This window comes from Ananas comosus, linkage group 1 (genome assembly GCF_001540865.1).
Source record: "Ananas comosus cultivar F153 linkage group 1, ASM154086v1, whole genome shotgun sequence".
Classification (NCBI taxonomy): Eukaryota; Viridiplantae; Streptophyta; class Magnoliopsida; order Poales; family Bromeliaceae; genus Ananas; species Ananas comosus.
In genome coordinates this window covers 588,863-615,432 of record NC_033621.1, presented here as the reverse complement: position 1 = coordinate 615,432, position 26,570 = coordinate 588,863, and the positions used below count along the sequence as shown (strand labels likewise).

Here is a 26,570-nt window from a genome sequence, read left to right as displayed (position 1 = left end):
TTTTTTTTTTGGAGTTATTTTGTTTTTTTTTTCGATAATCAACTCCTCCAAACATATCTAAAAATGAAACATAGCGAAAAATGTAAGCCGTCTCCCTAACCACCGTGAGCCGCGTCCCTCTGTATCCCTGAGGCGCGGCCGACACTCTGGAGTGAGAAAAATCCTTAGCCGTCACGAGTCGTCTTTGTGATTCTAAGTGTTTCATAAGGTGACCTTTTCTTATTATCTAGTTAAAATGAAGTATTTCACAATATAAAAATTTTCGTGTGTGTGTATATATATATATATATATATCTCACCATTAAAAAAAAAAATCTTTTTCCATCGTACGTAATAAGTACATAATAATCTTCATACCCTTTTGAAGTTTTTTGGGGGACACCAAAGCACGTAAGAGTGAAACGATGGGACACCAAATTTTGCATAGTTAAATGGGGGGACACTAAAGTAAAAATAGAAAAGCCTTCGAAAAAGTAATTATAAAGCAATTTAATATATGTTTTTTGAAGTCTATTGGTAGATATAAATAGCTTATCAGTGAAATCATAGGAAATTAAAAATGAAACAGTGACTAAAAATTTTTTTTATTATTATTTTAACTATTGTTTTTCTATTTTTGCTTTGGTGTCCCCCCGTTTAACTATGCAAAATTTGGTGTCCCATCGTTTCACTCTTACGTGCTTTGGTGTCCTCCCCAAAAACTTCAAAAAGGATTTTCATAATTAACATCCATCTTATAATAAAGTACGTTAAGAACACTGTAGATAATTTCGTTACTGTAAAAGTACAAAATAACACATTCTATTCTATACATACTGATTATCACTTTCTCTTTACTAACGAACATAACTAATTAAATTAATAACAACTTATGCGCGCACCGCTCAAAGTTTAAGTTACAAATCAATCGGTGGCAAACCAACCCCAATTAGCCACCTTATTAAAGAATTGGGGGTTAAATATAGGTTTGTGGTAAGAATTCCCCACCCTAAATGATTGGGGTAGGGTTTGGCCCAATCACCCCAAATGATTGGGGTTAGGGGGAGGGTTGAAATTAGGGCGTGCGTAAGGCTCGAGAGTGGAAAAAGAAGAAATAGTTAGTAATTGGGGTGAGGAGGAGGGTTGAAATTGGGGCGTGCGTAGGGCTTGGGAGTGTAAAAAGAAGAAATAGTTAGTAATTGGGGTGAGGAGGAGGGTTGAAATTGGGGCGTGCGTAGGGCTTGGGAGTGTAAAAAGAAGAAATAGTTAGTAATAAAAGAATAGGGTGGATAAGGTTGGTTTGTGAAAAAAAGTGATATTACAAATTTTAGGGGAAACTTGATTTTTTGTTTTCCGCTTTTTTTCCCACAGAAAACTAAAAGTTCAGGTGGAAGGAGTCCGCAAGCAGATGCGGGATCTCGTGGACCGTGCGAGGACTATCATGTGTACCTCGTGCACCTCATGATGTATATATATATATATATATATATATATATATATATATATATATGTATGTATGTATTAATTGTGTGCAAATATTAAGACTGACTGTTACTAGCGCAAGTGACAAAGAACTTGATGATTGGTATCGGAGGTTTGAAGTTCGAAGATTTATTATTTTACATTTCCAACTAAATTTCGCATGCTACCTTTCTTTCTCTCAATATATATATATATATATATATATATATATATATATATAGTGTAGAGCTACTATGCTATAGAAGTATAGATAAGTTAATGCTTATGACTTTTTGATCATTGGATCAAAAATTATATGGTTGGATGATTGCGGTCCGCCCTAGAGTTGAGTAGTACTCTTGAGTTGAGTAGTCTCCACAGGATAATATTATTAATCCAAATATAAGAAATGATCAAAAGGATTGATCTAAGGGTCAAAAAGTCGAAAACACCATATCCTCTATACTTCCGATAGTATAGTAGCTCTACTCAAACATATAATTTTTAAGGTCTTTATTTATAGCCAATTAGCAAATTTAGTCCAAATCTCTATCACTCTTAATTTTAATTATCTGGTACATTAATTATTTACACAGCTAACAAGTAGGCAAGTGGAAGAAAATAATTTATAAATCCACATAAACGTGGAAGAGACGAATTGTATTAAGTTTGGTTAAATCGAACTTTAAGTGCAAGTAAATAAGTAAAATGATTTTTTTTCATATTTAACGTATCCGTAGAGATCTCTATTAATTTATGGGAATGAGAATGTACTCCCCAGGATAGGGATGAAGAATATTTTGTTTTCCTTTTGGTTGATAGCAGAATACAGATGATGGAATGGCTCCCTATCCCCACCAAGCCTGTTGCCATTCCTATGTTAGATGACATTGGCATGAATAATCTATAAGATGTGAAAGAGAGTGTAGAGTAGCAGGAAGAGGAGAGTGGTATATATGATGTGATGGGTCCCCTTTGGAGGGGAAAGAGATGTGTAAAAGGAGTTAGAAGAGGAGAGGAGGTTGGTACTTGGTAGGTTTGGTTGCATTAAAGAAAGAGATCAGATTAAGATTTATTTGGGAGAGGAGATTGAACAACCAAAAGGGAGGGGCGAACTACAAAATATGTTAGGATTTGAATGGCCTACATTTGATTCAAGATATAAATAGATGGAGAGAAAATGAGTCATAAAAGAGAGAGGTTACTAAAAAAAGCTTATTTTAATATGGTATCGTTTGGGATTGCAGCAAGATTACGTTATGTGCGGAAAGAAAGTACAATAGAAAAATATTCTGTTTGTTTCCGTACGTAATATTGTATTTTTCATATCACGATGAGTTGGTTACGATATATTTTATGCGGTCCTATCGGAGAATATAGAAGCATATCCTTTTATGTTTTTATCCCAACTCCATTTTATTTAATAGCGTTAGATATACCTTAATATTAAACTAAGTTTAAATTTGGTTATTGTTCATTAGTTGAGGTTGACAAGATTCAGTAAATTCGGAGAACTTTGATTTTGAAGTTCTTTAAATTTGTAAAAAATAATTGTTAACTGAGAAAAAAATTTCATGAACCCGAAATGGCCATATGATTCAACCTGATCAATTGCGGCTTAAAAAGAGCTCGACAATTTCGGTTGCGCCTGAGCGAGATTGGGCTCGTTGTTTGACCCAATTCCGGAGAGACCCAACACAGTAGGGTCGCCATCGTAAATAAGCCAAAACGGGAGGGGCGAAATAACCGCCCACGGAACATAACCGCCTAGTGGGCCCGACCTCCACGTTGCCACTTCCCATTGGATAATCATCCAAAGGAACGGGTGGGCCCTATATAAATGCGCTCGGGGGGGCACTTCTTGCGATTGTTTCCATTCGAGCGGACACGAGAAGAGAAGCGCCTTCCTCCGCCCAATCGCGAGAGAGAGAGAGAGAGAGAGAGAGAGCGAGCGAGAAGAGAGAGAAGCGAGAGAGGAGAGGATGGAGGCGGCGACGGTGGTAGAGGCGGAGAAGGAGCGCGAGGCAACGGAGGAGGCGGCGGAGGAGGTGGCGGAGGCGACGGCGCCGGCGAAGAAGAACCGGATCCAGGTCTCCACCAACAAGAAGCCGCTATACTTCTACGTCAATCTCGCCAAGGTATCGATCTCTCTCTCTCTGTTTTGTTCTCTCGATTGCATTATCGCTTGAGAAATTCGTGCTTTCGATGCTTAGATTTGATCGATCTCGTGCTTCTATCGCTTGCTTCATCGTCGATTCATGCATTTGGAGGATCGGGACGAATGATCTCGACGATATCTGATGTTTTCGCAATCTTTTGTTTTGATTTGGCTTGCGATTTGGTTTGATCTCACTCGAGCTTCTTTCTTTGTCTTAACGACGTAATTCCGATGGTCCGGATCATTTAACATGATCTGATGCTGTTTAGCGATCGTTTTTTTGGTTAATATCTTCGCATTAACGTTTTACTTATGGACTAATGAGCTAAAGTTGTTTTTTAAGGCTTAGTAAATGGTATCGTACCGAGGGATCGATTTCTCTGTGTTTTTGTAGAAATGGTGCATCGATCTATCCCCTCATAGCTGTCCTTTCCTTTGTAGTCTGTGAGAAATATTAATGGTGATATGCATATGATCTCTTTTCTTCAGAATTATGTAGAAGAAACCCTAGTCCGATCATAATTGTTTGCGATCTGATCGTTTCCTGTATGTTCGTTTGCGTAGTCCTTACATTTTTCCTGATGGTTGGGACGTGAAATTTCTTGAAGCATTGACAATGCAACTATATTTTCCCAATTTCGTGATGCATTTACTTATCTTGTTTTACTTCATCTATTTATATGTGAGTTGATTACTGTAAGGCTTGATATAAGATGATCTAGCCTAGGTATCCATTTCCTGTTGTTTCTGAAGATACAGGAGATTTATACCCCAAACTCGTGATAGCTTTCGCTCTTTAGCTATTTACGAGAAAATGCGATGATATAGAAGTGCTTGACTATAATAACTGCTCTTCCACTTAAGTTAATTCCCTCCGTAGGAATGGTTGTGTAGTAATTGTTGAGATATATGAGATATCTTGAAGGCTTGGCTATATGCAAGTACATCATCCCTAATTCCTTGATCTCTTTAGAATGTACTTTGTAAATTTTTGTTTTTTTTTCCCAGCGGCATGTTATATTTCTATTATTATATTCTGTAGATGAAAGCTCTGATTCCATTTCACTGATTCCTCTTCTTTTTTTTCTTCTTTTTTTTTTTTTCTTTTTTTCCCTTCATGGATTGATTTGCAGAGGTACATGCAGCACAACAATGAGGTTGAGCTTTCTGCACTAGGCATGGGTAAACCTGTGCAATCCTTATTTTTTATCTATTACGTTCTAGTATATCATGAGAATGAATCAAAGAAAAGAAACATGATATAAATTCTTAGTAATGTATCCATATAACATTTGAATATTGCTTACTTGCTGTTGCATTTGAATGATCTGTTTCGCTTCTGCTTTATGCTCTTTAGCTTCTGTTCGTGAGATCTGTTTTCATTACAATAGTGCAGGTGGTTGGATTTCTGGTCCTTGAATCTGGGGCAATTCTAAATTTTCAGTTGGTTAATTGTGCTACTGTTTCTCACTATAACCTGATATGTTATATCCGATGATCGAGGATCATTATTTCTAGTTCCGATGAATGAGGAACATTGTTTCTAGTTTTGATCTTTTGTTCTTTTATACTGATATTATGTTTGAGCTTTGTTTTCCTCATGGTGGTATTATTGGCTTGCTTGGTTATCAATCTGAATTGAGAATAAAGGAAACGAATTGAGGAGAGAGAGGGAGAGACTATCTCGTCACTACTAATGCTGATTATTTGATCATCTCTCTTAATTTCAGCAATTGGCACTGTCGTCACTGTCGCCGAGATCCTGAAGAATAATGGCCTGGCTACCGAGAAGAGTATAAACTCCTCTTTTATTTTAAGCCCATGCTATTGAAAAATGTTAGCTAATCTTGTTTTCTCTGAACTATACCAGAGATCCTGACATCCACTGTTGGCACCAGAGATGAGGCCAAGGGCCGCCTCGTCCGCAAAGCCAAGGTAAAGGTCTTTTATTTGCATACTAGTCCTTCAAATCGTTGGAAGTTCCATGTAGGTCATTAATGACCCTTCTGTTCTTTTTTCTTTTGAAAGATTGAGATACTACTTGGGAAGTCGGAGAACTTCAACAGCCTCCTATCTACTAACAAGGCGGATCGCATCAAGGCTGTTGAACAGGAAATCAAGGCCTGACGGTGCATCATTGTCATGCTGCGCCCCGCACCATTTACTCATGTTTCTTTGCTTGGATGTAGAGAGTATAGGGGTATCCAGTCGGTGCGTTCTGACTTGGGAAATTTAGCTATAGCAGAATAGTAGGTTTTCTTCTTCCCTCTTCTGAGCCTCTGCTCCCTTTCAAGATCTTAAAGAAGCGGTTTAGAGCTGGGATCTTTTCTTCTTTTTTTTTCTCTTTCCCATACTTGTTCTAATGTTCAACTGAAACTCTATATAGATTCTGGAAACTTGTGTCTGTACGATGAAGAATTTTTGACTTTCCACTGATCTCAAATGCTACTGAGGTTGGTCCTTATTTTTGCTCGTGTTGAAAGTATTAGTAGTACTCTTGTTGTAGCGTGACCTTTTTGGCCTGTGCTTTTATATGGAGCCTTCTCTTTTTTACCGCACTAGCAGGCGCAGGTTTTAGAAATGTTTTGGTGGCTCATTAGCTCGCTAATAATGCTGCTCTGTAAGCCGTCCGTGTGGTTGTCTGTTTGGCTGTCCGAGCGGCTGGAGTGGTCAAATGGGAAGTGGTGAGTGGTTGCCATGACCTGCATCTTCTTCTTCCTCTTCTTCTTTTTTTGAGTATAATAATAATGCGTTGAATCTGTTTCTAATTAATGTCATCTCGCCTCGTTTAAACCAATATTTGGTTGTATTTTAGTAAGTGTAGCCTAGCTAGCAACAAAGTAGCACACAGATATGTCAACACCTTGATCTGTGTAGACGATCCTCATCTAGATTTTACAGTACCCCTCTGATTGCTTTGGAGTTACACGTAAATTCACGTCGGATGAAGGTAAAAACAAAAATGATAAATTGGCCAATTTAAAAACCTTCGTGTAAACTTGGAGTGCGTTTGTTTACATTCTACTTTCCGGATGGCCGTTGGATGGATGCACTTCGTTAGGGGACGACCAGAGATCATGGGCGGGTGTAGTGAAAAACCTTCGTTAGCTTGTGGCGTCGCACGAACACAACAACTCAGCTGTCTTGCACAGCAAGCCGAGTAGTCTGTGTAGCCTCCCTCAGTTCTCACCCCTTCTTTCTATTAGCAGTCTCTTCCCCTTCCTAAATCCCAACCCTCCTCCTCCTCCTCCTCCTCCTCCTGCAACCTCATCTCTCTCCCTCTCTCCATCAATGGCGACGCGGCATACGTGCCTGAAGCTGGAGCTGCCGGTGGAGGACCCCAAAAGGGAGGGGGCCGTCGGCGCGGCCATTTTCGTGAAGGGGACGTGGCACCCCTCACGCTTCTCCCTGGCGGTCACCGACGGGGCGGAGGCGTGGACGTGCGACGCCTCCGACGCCGAGGTGAAGCTCCGCGCCGAGCAGTGGGACCTCTCCCCGCAAGACTACCTTGCCCTCGCCGAGCGCTACCTGGCCTTCCAGCAACCCGGCTCCCGCTACGCCTTCGACGCCGCCGCCGACCCCCATGCCCCCCGAAGGGTGAAGTTCGTCTATTCCCCTCCCCCCCACCTTACTCCACCAACACACACACCGAAACCCTAAAATTGCTCGAGAGAGAGAGAGAGAGAGAGAGAGACCTCCCCACTATCATGGCCTAGGGCCTGTATACGCCATTTTGAATTTGACCCCCTGCTTAACAACTCTTATCTCGATTTCAGTTTTCCAGTAATTTAAGTTGGGAATTTTACTGCAGTTTAACAGCGGTTCCGTGCTCTAATTACCTCTCACTTCTCAGAAAACGGAAGAGCCAGTTTACTCGAAGAAATTACCAGTTAACTAACAAACTCTTAGCAGAACCAAAGAAACAAAACATTGGCGGGGTGGTCAATCAATCAAAATTAAGTAAAAGTTAGAGAGGGGTCGAAATTGCCCCATCTGCTTTTGTACTCTGCAGGATACGCTGAGGTAGGTACTGATTCTCGGTTTATGGTTTTGTAGTTATCGTGGACATTTGAGAAGCAAGGTACCAAGTTGGAGTGGCGTTGGAAATGCCAACCGGCGCCAAATAAGAAGCAGACTACTGCTGAAATCCTGGATTTCCTCATGGACGCAAATATACGCTTGAGTGTATGCTAGATCTCTTTTCTTCTCGTTTCGGCATTGCTCAGATTAAGTAATATCCAATGTTTGAAGCTCCTCCTTAGATAATTTGTGTTACATGTGTATTTGTTGTTGGCTTTTTGTCACTAGCTTGTTAAACTAAGGATCTTAACTGTAGCGTGAAAAAAAAACTGGAGAATTTTGGATGAAGTTGCTGAAATATCTGGTGAAACTGATGTTCGTTCTTACTATCCTATGTTTGAAGTGCTCTTAATGGTGAGAGAGTATTTGGTTAACCTTTGTACCTCCCCCAAAGTTAGTTTGTTTTTATGACTTTGGGAGGTTTTGAAAATTTCTGCGGAGGGCTTTCTGCATAAGCAGAGATCTCAAGTATTTTCTTTCAAAACTTTTCTTTCCAGCATTTGATTTCCGTTATGACCGTGAAGCCCCGATACTTTTGGGCTCTAGTAAATGACTTTGATAGCTATGCAAGAAGTATAATGGCTTCAATTGATTTTACACAGGAAGAGGTTGTCAGGAAAACTCAAGCCTTTGACAAACTAAAAGCAGAAGCTGAAAGGTGCTTGCAACAAAGTGAGAGATTTAGCAACGAGAAAGTTGAGTTCGAGTCTTCTGTCTACTCCAAGGTTGTCGCCTCTTTTACGCATTTTGTTTCCTCGGCTGCTATCTTTTGCTTCTCTTGTTGAATTAAAAGAGTTCACGTTATGTTCGTCGTCTTATATGGTTTCTTACATAGCTAGAACTTACACGCTTACATGTTGTAATGCTGTGTGTTTTACACAAAATTACAGTGTTAGGTAATTCTCTGTCGTTGCCGGGGAAATCCTTTCCTGCATGCAGTTCTATTTCTTGCCGGGTCCTCGTCAAAGTTGGGGGGCTACTATACCCTTTCTCACTCCTTTTTAAGCTCTTTTCTTTTTCCTTTTCCTCGACTCCCATGCGTCAGCTTTGTATTTGCTAATCTGGTTTTGAATACCAGCATTTTGTAGTTTTCCATGATGTTGGCCATGAAAGTACGAGAAGCAGCAGTCTTCTTGTATTTACCAAACTCTTTTAGCTGGATGGGCATCTATGATCCAGCAATCACTCTTATAGTTTTTACCATGGCATGAAGCTAAAAAGTGGTTCTCGGCCTTGACGACCCTTCCTACTTAAATTCAGAGCTTGTGCTTCTGTTTATCAGGAAGTTGTTAATGCCTTTTCCAACAACACTCCTACAAAAGCTTCAGCAAGCCAAAGAGGCCTATTACTCAATAGTTATTATCTTTGTTGTTTTTTTCTTCGAAGCTTATTATTTTCCTATATCTTAACTTGGAACATGAAATCTATACCTCTTTGTTGAGCTGTTGTGTTTATGTTGTGTTTTTTAGTTTGTGGCTATTTTAAACTCGAAGAAGGCCAAACTCAGAGACCTCAGGGACCGAATATCGAAGCTAGAAGCCACGGACAAAGCTGTAGAGGAGGATGATGATGATGATGATCAGTCGAGCGGCAAGACCGAGAGCTTCCATGAAGCGAGCGATGCGGAGAACATCAAGGAGGAAGCCCTGCAAGAAGAATCCGACGATACCACCAGCATGAAAGGTCGAAAGAAAGCACGCAGGTAGCCCGCAAAGAAGGGCCCTGTATCAACAAAATCTCATTTCTGTACATTACAAATTGTCACCGATTTTATCCATATAAAAGTGGAGCCTAGGTTGGTTTTGTTTGTAGTCCCTTCTCTTTTCCTTCGTTTTGCGAAGTTGTTTGTTTAATCAAAAACCCCTACCGAAAGGTGATAGGAACTAATTGTCTGTTTTGGATCAGCTCTCTACTGAGACAATACATCTGCTTAAGCTTCAACAGTTTCTGATACACTGTAGTTCGTTTGCTAGATCCTGTTGAGAAGCTCCTCAATAACTCTTTTGCAAAGCTCGGATTTTTTTTTTTTTTTGTTCTCACCTGCATCGGTCCTCAAAATTATTATAACATATTTAATGCTAAACTACTTGATACGGACAAGCTAAACAAGATAAATAAATAAAGAAAAAAAAACCCCACTCTGTCTCAAACAAAAGATTTCAAAAGTCAAACGTGGATGGTAATGCTTAATACAGTGGCACACTAGCGACAATTTCCCTGCGTTCCCATTATCTTAATTAATTACCACGCGTTTCGCGTTTTGATTTTTAAATATGTAACAATCACGAAAGTTTCTATCTGACTAATTCAATTCGTCAATTTTATCGTTCCAGATCGAACCCTTTTGCAAAAAAGAAAAATTTATATTTTAACATTTGCTCACGTGGGTTTATCTAAATTCTTAGGTCCCAACACGCTTTTGTTGTCGCACACCCACCTTTGACCGGTATAAATTCAACAGCGACCCGTTGGCGCCAATTTGAAGGTACACGGCCCTAATCGAACACGTGAAGGAAATACGAGAAGTAGACATTTTTAAATCATGCGGGAAATGCGGGAGAGCGCCACTTGACCATCCTGATTGGGCCATTCGTCAAAATGAGACGTTTGCACGGAGATTTTCGCTTTCTCTTTCTCATGAGAGGTGAGATTCCTTTTGCTCTTGTAAATTTTTAAAATTGATGGATTTTTCGTGAGATTTTTTATTTTTATTTTTTTGTTGGGCCTACGATCACCAGGTGTCCGACGATTTGCCCAAGAGAAATTTTTAGAGAGAAGCGGAGTGGCTGAAAGAAAGCGACGACATGGAGATGAGCAACGAAGCCAATTTTATGTTCTTCTACGAAGTCGAGGTTATTTGGTGGCGTCCGCTATATTGGGAACTCAGGCTAAGGTGCGTATAAATGGAGCACTAAGCATAGTTTTTTTTTTTTTTCAGCGAAATTGAAATAAGCATACTACGATTGCCTCGATAAACAATTTAGATGCTGTTGATGGAGGTGTTTTCTGTAGTTATAGGAGTCTTAGAATTTTATGTATATTCGTTTTCTTCTCTTTGTTGCTTTTTATTTGATTGCTTTCCAAGGGCCTCTAGTGTAGAGATCGTTGCGTCTTGGTTGAAGAATGGAGACGAGTAAGACGATGCTCTCTTAGTCTCTTACGCTGCGTGATGAGGCGAGGCTCTGCTTGGCCTTGCTTATTATTTTAGTGGATGTTCCTGCGGTTTCATTGGCTTGAACAGGGGAGCTCCACTTGTTCACGAAATATAGTAAAGGAATGGAAACATAGAAGATAGATTGATAGAGTTTATGACATCTGTGTTTGCATTTGAGGATAGCCTTGCCGAGGAAGCGAAGATCGTGGGGTGTTTTAGCGGAAGGATTTTTTTTTTTGAGATAAAGATAGCATGCTACTGCTTCATTCAGTAAGAAAGTGAATTTCGCAACAGAGTGAAGCAACATGACTTCGAAGATGACAGGAAAAGGAAAAAAGAAAAAAAAAAACGGTAAACACAGTAAAGATCCCACATATTCCGACAACAGAGACGTTAAGTGAAGCATAGAGGTAGAAGAAAGCCGAAAGGAGGCAGCTTAATGGAGACAAAGAAGGAAAAGAGCAAAGAGAGTGCCGACAATAGAAGGAAGGCTCCGAAACGAAGAAACAGCACCGGTTTACCAAGGACAGAATGAGAAAACAGAGAACTACTAGGCACTACTCAAATCCACGTAAGGTATGAATCACGCCTATCTGTTAGCAAAGATTCCATTGTTTCTTTCTCATTGAGGCTCATGAAATTAGATTCATGGAAGATGTCGAGAGAGATTTGATTCTTCTTCTTCTTCTTCTTCCTCCTCCTCCTCCCTTCTCTTCTTCTCCTTTTTGTTTTTTTTTTTTTTTAATTCTTCTTCTCCTTCTTCTTTAATTTCATAAAGGCATGCTAGGTTATTTATGCATCTGCTCAGCTAGAAGATACCTCCTGTACAGATTGTGAGATGCATAACTAAACTTTCATCCTGGAACAGATTTCTGGATGATAAACAGGTTTCTTATTACTTTGTTCCTGCTTCCCCCTGGTTAGTTTGACTCTTATTAAGAATCTCATTTGCTCCAGTGGCCTTCCCTAGTTCCATTTTCTTCATAGACTTTTTAACTTGGAGCCCTTAGCAAGCTTCACAAAACTCGACTTTGTTTTCTCAGATGACATTGTAAGATCTCTAAAGTTCCCACTTTTATATTCATTGAACAATTGTTTAGATAATTTCACTCTTTCCATTCCTTGATCTCTATATCTATGAACAAAAGAGTTACTGTAATTATCTTCAATACACTTGTTCACTACAAGTCCATGCTCCTTTTCTTCCTTACAATATCATTAATACTTAATAGTATTTTCCCTTTCCCCTTGTTTCATCATGTTATATTGATGTATTACCCTGGTTTTGGCATCACTCTCTGTTGGCATGGACTTCGTCGCCATTCTACCCTCTTCTACATTCTCTTTTCTTTTACATGACTTGCTCATTCAGGAATTATGCTTCCTTTCCTTTTGCTCCATTTCGATATGTTTAAACATGTGTGCTGAAAAAACTTCAATTGATAATAGTAAACGTTAACCAATCAATGCTATTTAATTTTCTCGTAAAACACAATGTCTTTATTTCTCTTTCCCCTCTATTTTGGGCATGTTTTCCGAAGTATTGGTAGTTAAATTTTTTTTTGAGCAGCTATCTTATGGTGCATATGTTACCATATGATAATTTTTCTTTCCCTACTGCTTTGTTGTACCATACAAACAGAGTACCTGTTAGCAATTAACAATTTCACCATGTGTGGTATAATGGAGTTGATGGTGTGATAGAAGGCATTCTACAAGTTTTTTAAGTTCTTTGATAGAGGAGCATGTTGGCCATTGGTCGGCATGGTATGCCATGACTTGTGTTGTGCCAATACGTTGCGCAACTAGCATGCCGCGCACTATGTATGTTGTTCTTTTACATACTTGCATCCATGGCTAGCATTGGCACATGCCCATCATGCCCATTAATGTGAAAGTCGACCTTGTTGATAGGAGCCATAATGATTATAGTTCGATGAATAATAACGGCGAGGTGGATGATACACATAGTATTGAGGGAGTTAAGAGTTTGCAATGATGAGCGACCTGTGGAGGTGGCTATGATGGTTGACAATGCAAGCGCCCGACATTCATGAGTGTAACGACTAATGATGTGGAGGTTGGCACTAGCCCAGGATGATGAATGGCTCTCGGTGGAAGTGATGATACTCGCCAACACTTATGGCAACAAGAATAGCGTTCGTGGTCGGCAAAGTTGGTGGATGAGATGTTGATTAATAACAATAGTGAATAGATAATAACGGCACTAAACCGCACACATTTGACGATACCAGTGGCGGCAAGTCTGTAGATGATGGTGTCTAGTTAGTTGTTATAGAAAACGACGAGTTAAGGCGGCTGTAATAGAATACAGTGGCCTATGGCCAACCGATACAATAGTAGTTATGATAGTTAGCACTGGTGGACGACGGTTGGTAATTACAGATAGAGTAGCAATCCGTGAGAGTGTGCTGGTCGGTGATGGCGGTTATCAGTTCTTTAATGTTTACTGGAGATGACGGGAGAGAGTAGGCTACTGTAATGCCGGCGAAAGTAGTAGTGATGATCGGAGGGCAATGATAATCAATAAGTATTGGTGGTGGGGATGTTTGGCAGATGGTAGTCGGATGCGTGAATTTGGGGGAGATATTCAACCTACTTCTCATATAATTATATGTACAATTAAGCCTCTTTTTATCTAGCTTTTTAATGAATTTAACGTTTTAGACCAGCCCTATCACCAGCACTCGTGCTTTGGTGTTAGAGTTTAGCACCCTAAATATGTCACCTCATCTGTACGTAAAACACAATTAATAGGGACAAAATGTTACAAAGTAATGTTCGAAGGGTGGAAAGCCAAACTACTATCACAAGGGGAAAGACTTATACTTATTAACTCGGTATTAGCTAACCTACCGCTTTTCTACCTATCAATCTTCAAAGCGCCTTGCTGGGCGCTACTCAGAATTGAAGCCCTACAGAGAGCCTTCTTCTGGAAAGGCTGCTCCAAAATCGCTGGAGGCGCATGTCTCGTCAACTGGAAAACTATTTGTAAAAGCAAGAATGAAGGAGGACTGGGGATAGAAGACGTGGACTCCATGAACATCGCTCTCTTAACCAAGTGGTGGTGGCGCTTCTTCACTGAACCACACCAGCCTTGGTGTAAGCTAATTAGATACTTATACTACACGAGAAGAAGACCTTTGCACGAGGGTACCGCCTTCGTCCCCTACTCGTAGTGGTGGAAAGGAGTGGTCCGGTGTCGTGATGTGTTCAAATGCGGCATTTCCTATCAAATCGGTGACGGAAGTAATATCAGGCTATGGACGGACATCTGGATTGGGGAAACACCACTGAGCACAGTGTTCCCAGCTATATTCTCAACTATCAGGAACAAGGATGTTCGTGTTTCCCAATGCTGGAATTCACACGGATGGAGATGGCACTTTATCTGTAGAGGTTACGTGGCTTCTGCCTCCTCTGAAAATAGAAGACAGTTGGCGCTGCTAAAAGACCTGCTACTCCTTTACAACCCAAGCATCGAACCCAATTCGCTCAAATGGAGGTGGACCTCTAACCAAAAGTTCACTGTCAACTCCCTATATAAATTCATCACGTACGCCGGTCAATCTGACTCGACCAACCAACACCTATGGAAACTTAAGACTCCTGTTAAAATCAAAATCTTCGTCTAGTTGCTCCTTCGCAAAAGGTTGCTCATGGCCTACAGATTGATCAGTCGAGGGACTTTCGTGGAACTTTCCTGCGTTTTCTGTGCACTATCCTTGGAAAGTGTCGACCATCTTTTCTGCAATTGCGTTTTTGCCCGATTTCTCCTTCACCGACCGGCTGAGGCACCACCCAACAATGCTTTGGGCGACGACGTCCGAGGCCTCTGGAACTTAATATCACAAATCCCCGATGCCACTAAAATATTAAAAGGCTTGACCAAACCGGCGGCTATTTGGTGGGTTGCTTGGACCGAGCGAAACAGCTTTGTCTTCCGTTCGAATCTTCCCAACGCCGTCAGAGCCTCGGATAGAGCATTATCACTGTCTAACTCTTGGATCTCGCTCCCGTAACCTCTCCCCTCTGATCTTTTTCTTTTTTCTTTTTCTCTCTTCGTTTTACTGTTGTTCTATTTATTTTTCTTTATTTTTATTTTTCTTTATTTTTCTTTCCTATCTTTGCCAAGGAAGCCTAAGCTGCTTCCACCTTGTACGCTAAGTTCATCTTTCCTAATGAATGAAACAGGTAGCGTGCTACCTTTTTCTCCCAAAAAAATGTTCGAGTTCTACTTGCATCTTTCATGTCGCACAAAATACGTAGATAGAGCTAGCATTGAGATCGAAGCATGTTTCGTTATGGCGGCTATGCTGGTTCATTGTGAGCTGAGTTCATACTTAAATAGTATCGTAGGGCGCTAGTTGTATTGTGTTGAGCTTGTAACAAGCTAATGTTTTTTTTTTTGGAGAGAGATAGGTAGCACGTTACCCACTTCGTTTATTTCATTTAGAAATAAACTTAGCTAGAAATGTGAATCAATTAGGATTCGAACTTGAGACCTCGGATACCAACCACCAAGCCCTTTGCCACTTGCTTTAGGGACGGTCGGTGTATCAAGCTAATGTTGAAAGAGTATTCGTGTCACCTCCTGAACATTATTTTGTTCAGTTTGGCATTGAGACGAGGGAGGTTGCATGAATAACAAAAGAAGCAAATTGGAGAATGTTGAATATATACATTTTTTTTTCTATATGGCATAAAGATTTTTATTTGGCCTATAAAATTTTTAAATGTAAAAGATGCATAAATATGTAAGTTGATTCGTGGTGCTCCAGGTCTACCGAAATCCTTCACGTATGAATGGGTTATCTATTTGGACGGTCAAGGCATACATGATTTATACATATACACGCATGAAACACATGCCTGTATGTTTTTCCAAATTCTATTAATTAATATATGTTAACTTAAAAAAGTTGTCAACTTCAAATTGATATGTGCATGTGTACTTATGCATGCCTATAAGGGCGCGTTTGGTTCGCACTATGAAAGATTATTAGAAATAAAAAAATGTCTGATGATTTTATTCCTACTCATCTTATTTTAAGAATGTGGTATTTCGGTATGGTTCGCACAGTCATATTATTTAAAATTATAAAAAATATAAAATTAATATATTTGTTTCGTTAATTAATTTCAGATAATACTATAAATAATTTCAACATCCTTTAAGAAAAAAAAATGAAGAGAGAACATTGGTTAGAGAGAGAGAGAGTATAATTAAAGAAATAGGGAAAGAGATAGTGTCGAGGTTAGAGAGAGAGAGAGTTGATCGAGATTCTAGAAAAAGAGGGGGGAAAGAGAGCTTAGCTTCGAGAGAGGAAAAAAGTTAAAGTTTTGATAGAGAAAGATAAGCTTAGAGAGAGATACGAGGTTTCAAGAGTAAAGAAAAACAAAACCAACTAGGCGACGGAGGAAGAAAAAGATGACATATTATGATTACCGAAAAAGATTAGACAATATTATGACTACAATTTATTAATACGAGGATAATCACCCTCCCTCAAAGGAATAAGATTAGTATTTTAGAATGAATCTCATTCCTAAGTAAATTCAATATTATTAACTAAACTATTTAGCAAATTTAGCCAAACAGTGTTATATTTTTTTTATTCCTATTAGATTATTAAGAATTTTAAAAAAATAGCATGAACCAAACTCACCCTAAAAAGAATGCCATACTTCAAAATGATGTAAGAAATGAAATCTGAGATGAAGCACAAGAGTTATAATTGATAGCTTGTTGAGTTTCCTTCTATTTTAGAGAATTCTATTTGGGATAAACATTTCAAATTCTCTCAGAGAATTCTTTTCTGAAAATACACTCATACAAACCAAGTCTATGAAATATTGAACTTGGTCATGCTTAATAAGCAAATTGGGAGATTTTCTGAAACGTCTATCTTCTGATTCTCCAGTAATATCTTTTGCAATCTTTGTTGCATCAGAATGGCAACTTGTCGAAAAATAAAATTATTGGAGCGATCAAACATCTCAATCTAAACTTTCGTCATCATTTAGAACACTCAAACAAAACCGTCTAACTCCGATGCCAGTTTGTTATGAACCCATGAGTTATTTTAATACCAAATTTGCTCCAACACTTGTTTGTTGTGACAAAAAAAAAAAAGTTCATCCGGCGCAAAAATATTAAGAGAATCAAAAATGAGAAAATAAAAAATAAATAAATATTTACATGATTCGGCCACCGACCTACGTCTACGAACGAAGGCAGAGCAAAAAATTTTCATTATAATTAAAGTGATGTATAACATATGTCTATCTCTTGCAAAAATGCTATCCTCCGAATCAATAGAATAAATAGCATATTTATATTAAAAACTAAAGTTCAATAAAATTAGAAATAATTTTAATAAAATTAAACATAAATTAAATTTAATTTAATAAAATAATCATACTAGAATAGGATTAAAAAATTTTACGGTTTCAAAATTTAAGGCAGGTCTAGCACAAATAGTGTACCATGTCACTTTAAGCTCTTTTACAGGCCATGCTCTTCAAGGAACGTGAACCCGGTCCAACCGCGTGTCTCTAACTTGCGCCTCAATCCCGTTCGGGCTCTCTTGTGGCTACTTATGCCTCTTGGACTCGACATTTTTAAGTACACCAACCAATCGAATTCATGCCTCTAAGTTGTGCCTACGTGCCTAACGTGTTCTTTTTTGGCATGACTCATTCCGAGTATACTGAGTATCGTAGAATACACCACTTAAACAAGTAACTCAAAATTGTTAAACGACACCGACCGTCCCTAGAGTAAGTGACAAAGGACTTGGTGATTGATACTCGAGACTCAAGTTCGAATCCTAGTTGATTCACATTTCTAGCTAAGTTTATTTTCTAAATGAAATGAACGAAGCGGGTAGCGTGCTACCTATCTCTCAAAAAAAAAAAAAAATTGTTAAACCACTCGCTTTAAAACTAATTGTTTGGGAGCTCTGGTCCAGCTTAGATCTATGCAAGTGTGCTAAAAAAAACATAACATATCTAATAAAAGCCATCTACTCAAAAAAATTAAACCTATTAGATTTCTGCTTGTTGGTATATATCAATTTTTTACTTATTGATTATTTTTTTTGAGAAAAGGTAGCATGCTACCGCTTCATTCATAAAGAAGGTGAACTAAGCAACAAACTGAGGCAGCTGGGCCTCACAGAGAGGGAAAGGGGAAAGAAAGGATAAAAGGAAAAAAGACAGGAAAAAGGCAAGATATACAAGTCACTGCGATGCACAGTGCAAAATCCACTCTCGTCGAAGCTCGCGAGCAGCCGTCAGAATTTGATTCGAATTGCGCTTCGCGTTTTCAAAGATTCTCCTGTTACGTTCTAACCAAACTGACCACCAGAGAGAGGCAATAGACAAAAGTTCCGAATTCCTCAAAGCACCACCTTTGGATCCGCTGAACTCCCAAAGCGCACTAACCGAAGGACAGTTAGCAAGCGCTCTTTTATTAGGAAACAAGCAACCCAGGAGGAGCCTTGTCAGCTCACACCGAACAAAGAGGTGGTCAGTCGTCTCCGGTTCCATAGAGCACAAAACGCAATGATGATCACCATGCCAGCCCCTTTTACGCAGATTATCCTTTGTCTGTACCTTGTGTTTCAGGACTAGCCAAACAAAAATTTTGACCTTCAGCGGGCTCGGGATGTTCCATATCAGAGAAAAGTTACTATCTTTGACCCCTCCATTCTGCAGGAATTTATAGAGCGAGTTGACCGTAAATCTCTCGGCTTGAGTCCATCTCCATTTAGGTATGTCAGGCGAGTCAGATAGCACCACCGATGAAAGCATCTCCTTCAGGTTGGCGACCGCCTCTCTCTGAGAAAGCGAGGTAGGATCGGATCCCGCCAGGATCTTGCGCCACCTCCACCCTCTTCGTCCATAACAATCTCTTACCCTACAGTTAATACTCTGAACCACGTCTGCCAAATCAGGGAAGCAGGACCGAAGGGAGGAATGGTCAGCCCAAATGTCCGACCAGAAGTTTACACTGCGTCCGTCCATAACCGAGTAATAAATACCACATTTAAAAATCGTCCTAGTTGTTAAGACGTCCCTCCACCATTGTGAATGAGGTTTGAAGGAAGCTCTTTCCCCCAGGGGTTTGCGCCGGGAGTAATAGAAGCCATCAAGAAGGGGACCCCACTGATGATGGTGATCTGTGAGATACCGCCACCACCATTTCGCTAAGAGTGCTATGTTAAGGAGCTCTAGGTCCAAAACTCCGAGGCCTCCATTCGGTCTACTTCTGCAGACCGATCTCCAACTTGCCAAACAACGGCCCCCGGAAACACGAGTCCTCCCTACCCAAAAGAAGGCTCGACGCAAAGCATCGATGCGACGCAGAACCCATTTTGGCGCTCGAAAGACCGAGAAGAAATAAAGGGGTAGATTCGAAAGTACAGAGTTAACAAGGACCAGCCTGCCACCTTGGGACAGGAGTTTTGACTGCCAGCCATCAATCCGTCTCTCCACTCGTTCAATGATCGGCCACCAGTCCTCTTTTCGAAGGGGTTTGTTTGAGAGCGGTAATCCAAGATATCTGATCGGGAGGGACCCAAGCTTACACCCAATGACATCAGCTAGCCTCTGTCCCAGCCCTTCACGCCTGCCCAGGTAGAGGAGTTCAGACTTGAGTCTATTAACCTTCAGTCCAGAGGCCCATTCGAAAAGTTGCCAGAGAAAGAGCAAATTCGTTACTTGTGTAGCGTTAGCCTCGCAGAAAAAGAAAGTATCATCTGCGTATTGGATGATGGCAACCTTGGCATTCGCAGTAGGTCCAATCCCACTTAAGAGGTTGTTACGAACTGCCCTTTCCGTCAGTCTCGCAACACCTTCAGCAACCAGTAAGAAAAGGTAAGGGGATAGAGGATCCCCTTGACGAAGCCCCCTTTTAGCTCTGATCCACCTGGTTGGGGCACCGTTTACTAGGATCGCTACCTTAGCGTTGCACGTACATTGGTCTATCCAATCACACCATTTGATAGGCGCTCCAAGCCACAACATAACTTTCCTGAGGAAGATCCAGCTAACTTTGTCGTAGGCCTTCGCGAAGTCAGCTTTAACTCCTACAGCCTCCACCCCTGCTTTAGAGCACCCGCTGACGATCTCACTTGCAGTAACGAAGGAGTCCAAGATTAGTCGCCCTTTAAGAAAAGCCGCCTGAGAAGGGGAGATGATGTCGTGCACTACCCCTTCAAGTCGATTAGCAAGAACCTTTGATACGATCTTTTTTACTTATTGATTATTATTCAATGTGGGATTGTTTATTTGTGAAATTCTAACCAGTTCAAAATTATGCAAAAACATTGAAGCGAATTGGTTATGATTTACATCCTCAAACCATTTAGAAATCGAAAATACATGTACGAAACAAAAAGGGATAGCAGTAAAAATTTAGTGGCACATTGCCTTTATACTATCCAACTAAATGATGTCTCATCCAATTTGTAAGTTTAGTAGTACTGAGAGATCTAACAAAATTCATATCATGTATAAACTGAAATTTTTAATTACTTTTAGATCATATTTTTTTAGTAATCTAGGTAGCTCTAGAACTCAGATTATCACCATACTATTTTTCAGAAAAAGGACAAAGGAAGTCACTTCGCACTGGAGTCTTAACAAGAAGAAGCTTAATTTTTCACTTTAAGGACTTTAGGTGCTTGGGCTTATCCAAATTTGTCAAAATCTTAGTAATTTCTTACAGGAATTTTTCTTTTTTTTTTCACATAAATACATGCGAAATCTATAAATTTTTTCTAAAACTTGTCTGATTACTGTAGCATTTCGCAATGATTTGCAAATTATAGAAGATCCACAAGAACTAAAGTATGCTTGTGAAATCAGGAAGCGATGCCTAAACACAAATCGCAACTCGCAAGTTAATTTATTAAAGATTGAAATTTGATTGAGAGTTTACCTTCTTGGTATTGGAAAACATATCTAATGGTCTCATAGCATGAGCAGTAGCAAGGGCCTGATATATCCTTATGTCAATATATATATTCATGAGAAAAAGTTTTGACCTCTTCTATATGATGATTAATTTTACTTTTTATTACAAATGTGTGTGATGCTCCTTTTTGGGAGGGTAAGAATGAACTCTGTACGGAGTTGTTGCTTCTTCGGGATATTTGCTCCTTGATAGTTAATATACTGATGGAACATTTTCGGTCTATGGATATTTGCTCCTTGCGGGAAAATCTGTGATGCTCCTTGATAGTTAATATACTGTACCCGTACCCGAAAAATGGTTAGAAAAAAAAAAATATATATCCTACCCATTTAACTTCGGGTCGGGTCCGGATCTGGGTACTTAAGTTACTAATATACCCGTCGGACCTATTTAAGCGGGTCTGGGTAGTGACTACCCATATACTATTCCTTTAAGATCGGATACTTGTCAGGTCTAAATCGGGTACGGGTACCCGTATACATATATTTTTTTTATAAACTTTATTAAATAGTATGTGGACAAACTAATCTCCCCCTGTAAAGAGAATATAAGTTATAATAATTACTAATATTACATACTAACATTAAAAAAAGGAAAAAATAAAGAGGAATTTAAAAGTTTACTAAATAGAATATTCATTAAAAAAATGCTAAATTACAAAAAATTCCCCTATCAAAGCTCGCTTTTTCACTTTCTCTCCCTGTCATTTAAAAACATACACTTTGCCTCCTTGTAAAATAAAAAATATGCACAGGGGCGGTATGGTGTGAAAAATGACTATTTTGCCATTCGCTATTTTCGTCTTCTCCCTCATTCTCCTCATCCGCGGACTCGATCGGCTGCGGTTTGCCCCTCGATCGGCCACGATTTCTCTCCATTTTCTTCTCCACATGCTCCCCTTCTCCTCCTACACCCTCGTCGCCCCTCGATTTTGGCGACAGTACGGAGGAAATCGAGGTGGGTGTAGATGGAGAGGTGGCAACGGCAACAAGGGCGAAGTCGAGGCGGCGAAGGAGGGCGAGGGGGTGGTTGTGGGCGCAAACGGAGATGTGGGCGAGGGCGAGGCAGTGGAGGAGGGCGAGGCGGCGAGGCAGAGGAAGTGAAGCAAGAGGGAAGAGGGCGGAGGGGTATTTTTGGCATAAAAAAAATATTTTATAACAGAACCCTAACGGATCGCTAACGGCAGGGGGTGAAGTGCACATTTTTCATTTTACAAGGGGGTAAAGTGTAGGTTTTTAAATGACAGCGGGGAAAAGTGAAAAAGCGGATTTTAACAGGAGGGTTTTCTGTAATTTAGCCTTAAAAAAAATTAGGCTGTCGACTATGATTGGAGAAGGGATTTGGAAAAAACTTACTTGTGCCATGCCTATGAGAAGTAATATCGCTAATGATGACAACGATGAAAATATTATTTCATAAAAAACACTTAGCTACCATTTGGTTCGGGATTAGGCCCCAGGAATAGGGTTGGGATTAACTTAATCCCACCATTTGGTTCGGGGTTAGGCCCCAGGAATAGGGGTTGGATTAACTTAATCCCACCCCTATTTAATTTTTTAATATAAATATAAATTTAATTTTAAAATTTAAAATTTTAAAAATTTATATATTTTAATTTTAAAATTAATATTTATTTTTAAAAATTTTAAATTTTAATTTTAAATTTTTTTAAAAATTATTATTTTTAAGTATTTAAATTTTAAATTTGATAATTTATTTTTGTAACTTTAAATTTTTTAATTTGAGATTTAAAAATATAGATTTTAATTTTGAGTTTTGAGTTTTGAGTTTTAAATTTTAAAATTTTAAAATTTTAATTATTATTTTTAATTATTTTTAAATTTTAAATTTGACATTTTATATTTATAACTTTAAATTTTAAATTTGAATTTAAAAATAAAATTATAAATTTTAAATTTTAAATTATTATTTTTAATTATTTAAATTTTAAATATAAATTTAAATTTTAAAATTAGGGCAAAATCATTATTTTCTACTTATAATAACCCATTATCTTTCCTATCTCATCAACTCCAACCAAACACTATTTTATCTATATCTGGACTAAACCCAATTCTCACCCAAACACAAAATTACTCTAACCCCACCTTAACCCTGAACTTAATCCTATCCCCGAACCAAACGGAGACTTAGGCGAAAATGAAACAAAAAAATAATGAGTAAAAAATAAAGAGTAAAAAAAATTAGAAAAAGGAGTGAAAGAAAAGAGTAAAAGAGCGGCTAATGTTTCATTGTTTTACTAGGATGAAAATTTGTAAAGACCTTTCATATATAAATTCTATTAAAATTGATCCCTCAACTTTAAAAGTTTAAATCTTTTTTTTTTATTATCGGATATTTTATCGGGTCCAGATTTGAAAACTATTCCAAACCCTACCCATTTAAAAGTTGGGTTTGGGTCGAGTCCAAATCGGATATGGGTATAAAATATCTAGACCCATATCCGAAACTTTAATGAGTAATTTTTTTTACCCGTATACAATCTATTTTTTATCGGTTCCGGTTTGGGTCCGGATTGGGTACGGGTTGGATATGGTATATCGGATATTTTGGACAGTTTTAATGAAGCAGGTAGCATGCTATCTTTTCCTAAAAAAAAAAACCACAAAATAATATATAATTTAATGTTGTATAATGTAAAACATTGAAATAATTTATTATGCTACGAAAATTTATTTTTTATGTATATATTTATAGTTAGTTTACAGTACACCAAATGCGTCCAATATTTTTTTTGGACATGTTATGTAGTCTCGTTGGCTCCTTCCTTAAACAAAGGTGGTTCAATACGGAGCTGTTTTCTTCATGTGATGGAAATGCCAAATTTTGTATTCTACAGAAAGATTTCTATATATTAGAATTTTTTCCCCAGTATTATGTCACCACGTGTTGGCAAAGTCCCGAGTTATTATTCTCTCTATTAAGACGACTTATTCTCCCCTGCTAATAACTTATTCTCACAAGTACTTACGTGGAAGCTTCAGCGCCCCTCCGAATTCATGGGCCCACGGAACGGACGGTCCAGATTCGTTGACCAATCATCAACGGACGATTCTGATGGACTCATGATCCATTTCGTCACGAGGAAATATTATAAACCATTACTTTCACGTGTTCTTTTTCCAAACCCGAAAATTGACTGTTCCATGGTCTAATTAAGCTCTCCACCCAATTTCAAATCCCAATTTGACCACGTGGTTTAAAAACGAACCACAGTGTACCCATTTATAAAATGTAAGCTTTGCAACTCAACATCCCATTCTAGGGGAAAAGGGGGAGAGTGAGAGATTAATTGTTATAGAGGGAGAGAGAGAGAGAGAGAGAGAGAAAGATGTTAATGGATCCCTTCTATTCTTTCCAAGATGAGTTACAGTTCCATGGTGAAATGCCACTATGGGCCCTGTCTCCGGAAGTTGAAGCGCCGTTCAATCTCGTCGGCGCCGGTTTGGACCCGATTCCGGTGGATCCACAACCTGTCAAGCGGAGCGCGTTTGAGAAGTATGTGAGGCCCGAGTTTGGGTGGACAACCGAGTGCTCGAATTCGAAATCGGGTAATGGTAGTGGTAGCGGCAGTAGCAGCAGTAGTAGTGGTAGGAACATCCACCTGAGAGTGATTGAGCTGCTGCGGTCGATGCCGAGGGGTAAAGAGGAGAGTAAGGGAGTGGAGTGGAGCCGCGGGTTCCGACACATGATGAGGGAGAGGCAGAGGAGGGAGAAGTTGAGTCAGAGCTACGCGGACTTACACTCTATTCTTTCGACGAGATCAAAGGTTGGACTTCTTTTTCTCTTTTTTCTTTTTTGAGGTCACTTAATTGGATTTATGGCTTTAAGAGCACTTAATTTTTAAATTTAAGATGGATAATTAAGGAATTAGAGGAAGAAAATGGGTAATTTGGAGAAATCCCCTTTAGCATTGTGCTATTATGAAGTAACATTTTTGTTTGAAAAGATGCAGTGGCCTGATTCTCTGTAATTCGTATAATTGGAGCAAGATAGAATTATTCCAAGCGTGTTAAAGTTTAATTAAAGGATAACTTCAAGATAATAAAGCTTCAATGTGGCTATCTAAAGAAAATTGTGGTCTTAATTACATTTCAGATCACTTTTTACCCAAATATATATACATAAAATTAGCCAAAATCTAGCTCGGTTAATCGATCTACTTATATTACAAAGTTAGTGCATTTGGCCACAAACAAGGATCCTGCAAGGCTAACATAATCAAATCATTCACCCAATTAATATCTTATTGACAACTTCGCCAATCTAAGCTTTGATTTTACTCACAAGAAGTTATTTTAACTTGTTATAGGGCGATAAGAACTCCATCGTCCAATCTGCTGCATTATACATTCGCGAACTCAAAGGAGTGAGGAATGAACTCCAAAGGCGCAACGAGGAGTTCAAGGCGAGGTTAGTAGGGGATGATGCGAACGTAGAAGGGGTAAAGGTGAAGTTCGAGGTGGCGAATCCATCATCCACTATTGACTCGATGATCGGAGCTCTTAGATGCTTGAAAAATATGGATGTAAAGGCCCGAGCTATGCGGTCTAATTTCTCTGGCCATGTTTTGTTGACGGTCATGAGTATCGAAACAAAGGTGCGCATTGATTGATAGCAGTTCCTCGATGAAAATTTTACATTCAAAACTACTATGTGGATTATATAAGCAAATATGAAAAAAGTAGTTTCAAAGAGAAGATTAATAGATCCGTACAAGTTGAACTTTCCTTCTCATTATGTCTAGAGTATGAACTAGTTGTAATAATTTTACCTTACTCAAATGTTTAAGGGCCATAATAACATTAAAAATGCAGATAATTCTCCTGAATAAATCACTATATGTATTTGATATTGAAAAATCTTGCACTTCACCCTCTCTCTCTCTATATATAACAGAAGGGATTAAGTGGTAAGCTTTATATGAATTAAACGTAGTGATTACGGATGCAAATTTATTTATCAAGGATAAAGTGCAAATGGTGATCTATCCAAAGAACTACGTTAACTATGAATGTTTCAATTTTATTAAAACTTATCTGATTTTTCATATAATTTTTGTGCGTAGATGTCGGTTTCGGAGGTGGAAAAAGCAATAGAGGGAGCTCTAGCTAATGCAGAGACTAACAAGAACCAATTCCCCTTCCATGGAAGCGGGGGATGGGCACTCAATTCTCATGTGGAGAACATGACCTAAATTTTACCCCCCCCTTTTTTTTTAGTTTCCATGTTTACATCAATTTTATTATGTAATTTCTTTCTTTTTTCTTTTTTTTCCTTTTGTTGGAAGCGTGATTTTCTTAGATACACTTGTTATTGGAACTGATATTTTTGCTGATACCAATTATATAATCCAAGATCTAAAATAGAACAAAATAATATGAAGAAAAGATATTGAAGGAGGGAGAAAATACTTAAACTACTACTTTATTAATAAAGCAATTACATTCTGGACAACATCTATGCCGTCATATCTACTATGGCTTATTTATCTAATTAATCCATGCTTAACTATATATAGCCACCAAATTATAACAGATAATAAATTCAACTTTTACTTTGGATAATTACATATCCTAATCATAATCAAATAAAAAATTTAAACTTATTTATAACTATATTTTAATTAAGTTTGGATTATTATTCCAACATCCTTCCTTAATCCAAACTTTATCTTCAAACTGTGAACTCCGTGAAACGCACACTTTAAT

General features: G+C 38.7%; 3 protein-coding genes across 4 annotated transcripts; all 3 read left to right on the top strand.

The window, feature by feature from the left end:
* On the top strand, positions 3,325-6,080 carry LOC109711217 (uncharacterized protein At2g34160-like). Its single transcript, XM_020234154.1, has 5 exons — positions 3,325-3,578; positions 4,732-4,780; positions 5,329-5,391; positions 5,469-5,533; positions 5,627-6,080. The coding sequence occupies exons 1-5, from the start codon at positions 3,423-3,425 to the stop codon at positions 5,723-5,725; spliced, it is 432 nt and encodes a 143-aa protein (XP_020089743.1). The 5' UTR covers positions 3,325-3,422; the 3' UTR covers positions 5,726-6,080.
* On the top strand, positions 6,543-9,631 carry LOC109714644 (DNA repair protein XRCC4). Its single transcript, XM_020239343.1, has 5 exons — positions 6,543-6,548; positions 6,707-7,195; positions 7,655-7,783; positions 8,281-8,403; positions 9,148-9,631. Exons 1-5 carry the CDS (start codon positions 6,543-6,545, stop codon positions 9,382-9,384), a joined length of 984 nt encoding a protein of 327 aa, XP_020094932.1. The 3' UTR covers positions 9,385-9,631.
* Positions 10,116-26,206, top strand: LOC109711204 (transcription factor BHLH148). Of its 2 annotated transcripts, XM_020234142.1 has the most exons (4): positions 10,116-10,322; positions 10,417-10,571; positions 25,172-25,459; positions 25,928-26,206. In XM_020234142.1, the coding sequence occupies exons 1-4, from the start codon at positions 10,277-10,279 to the stop codon at positions 26,054-26,056; spliced, it is 618 nt and encodes a 205-aa protein (XP_020089731.1). In that variant the 5' UTR covers positions 10,116-10,276; the 3' UTR covers positions 26,057-26,206. The 2 variants fall into 2 exon arrangements, with proteins under 2 accessions (XP_020089731.1, XP_020089724.1); XM_020234135.1 differs by lacking the exons at positions 10,116-10,322; positions 10,417-10,571 and adding an exon at positions 23,017-24,628.

Bases quoted from the DNA above. Each gene is read 5' to 3' on its own strand.
- LOC109711217 (XM_020234154.1), top strand. From the start codon at position 3,423: ATGGAGGCGGCGACGGTGGTAGAGGCGGAGAAGGAGCGCGAGGCAACG. The intron at 4,781-5,328 runs GTAAACCTGTGC...TCTTAATTTCAG, and splicing joins GCTTTCTGCACTAGGCATGG to CAATTGGCACTGTCGTCACT. The intron at 5,534-5,626 runs GTAAAGGTCTTT...TTCTTTTGAAAG, and splicing joins GCCTCGTCCGCAAAGCCAAG to ATTGAGATACTACTTGGGAA.
- LOC109714644 (XM_020239343.1), top strand. The intron at 7,784-8,280 runs GTATGCTAGATC...GATTTTACACAG, and splicing joins ACGCAAATATACGCTTGAGT to GAAGAGGTTGTCAGGAAAAC. The intron at 8,404-9,147 runs GTTGTCGCCTCT...TGTGTTTTTTAG, and splicing joins AGTCTTCTGTCTACTCCAAG to TTTGTGGCTATTTTAAACTC.
- LOC109711204 (XM_020234135.1), top strand. From the start codon at position 24,191: ATGTTAATGGATCCCTTCTATTCTTTCCAAGATGAGTTACAGTTCCAT. The intron at 24,629-25,171 runs GTTGGACTTCTT...AACTTGTTATAG, and splicing joins TTCTTTCGACGAGATCAAAG to GGCGATAAGAACTCCATCGT. The intron at 25,460-25,927 runs GTGCGCATTGAT...TTTTGTGCGTAG, and splicing joins TCATGAGTATCGAAACAAAG to ATGTCGGTTTCGGAGGTGGA.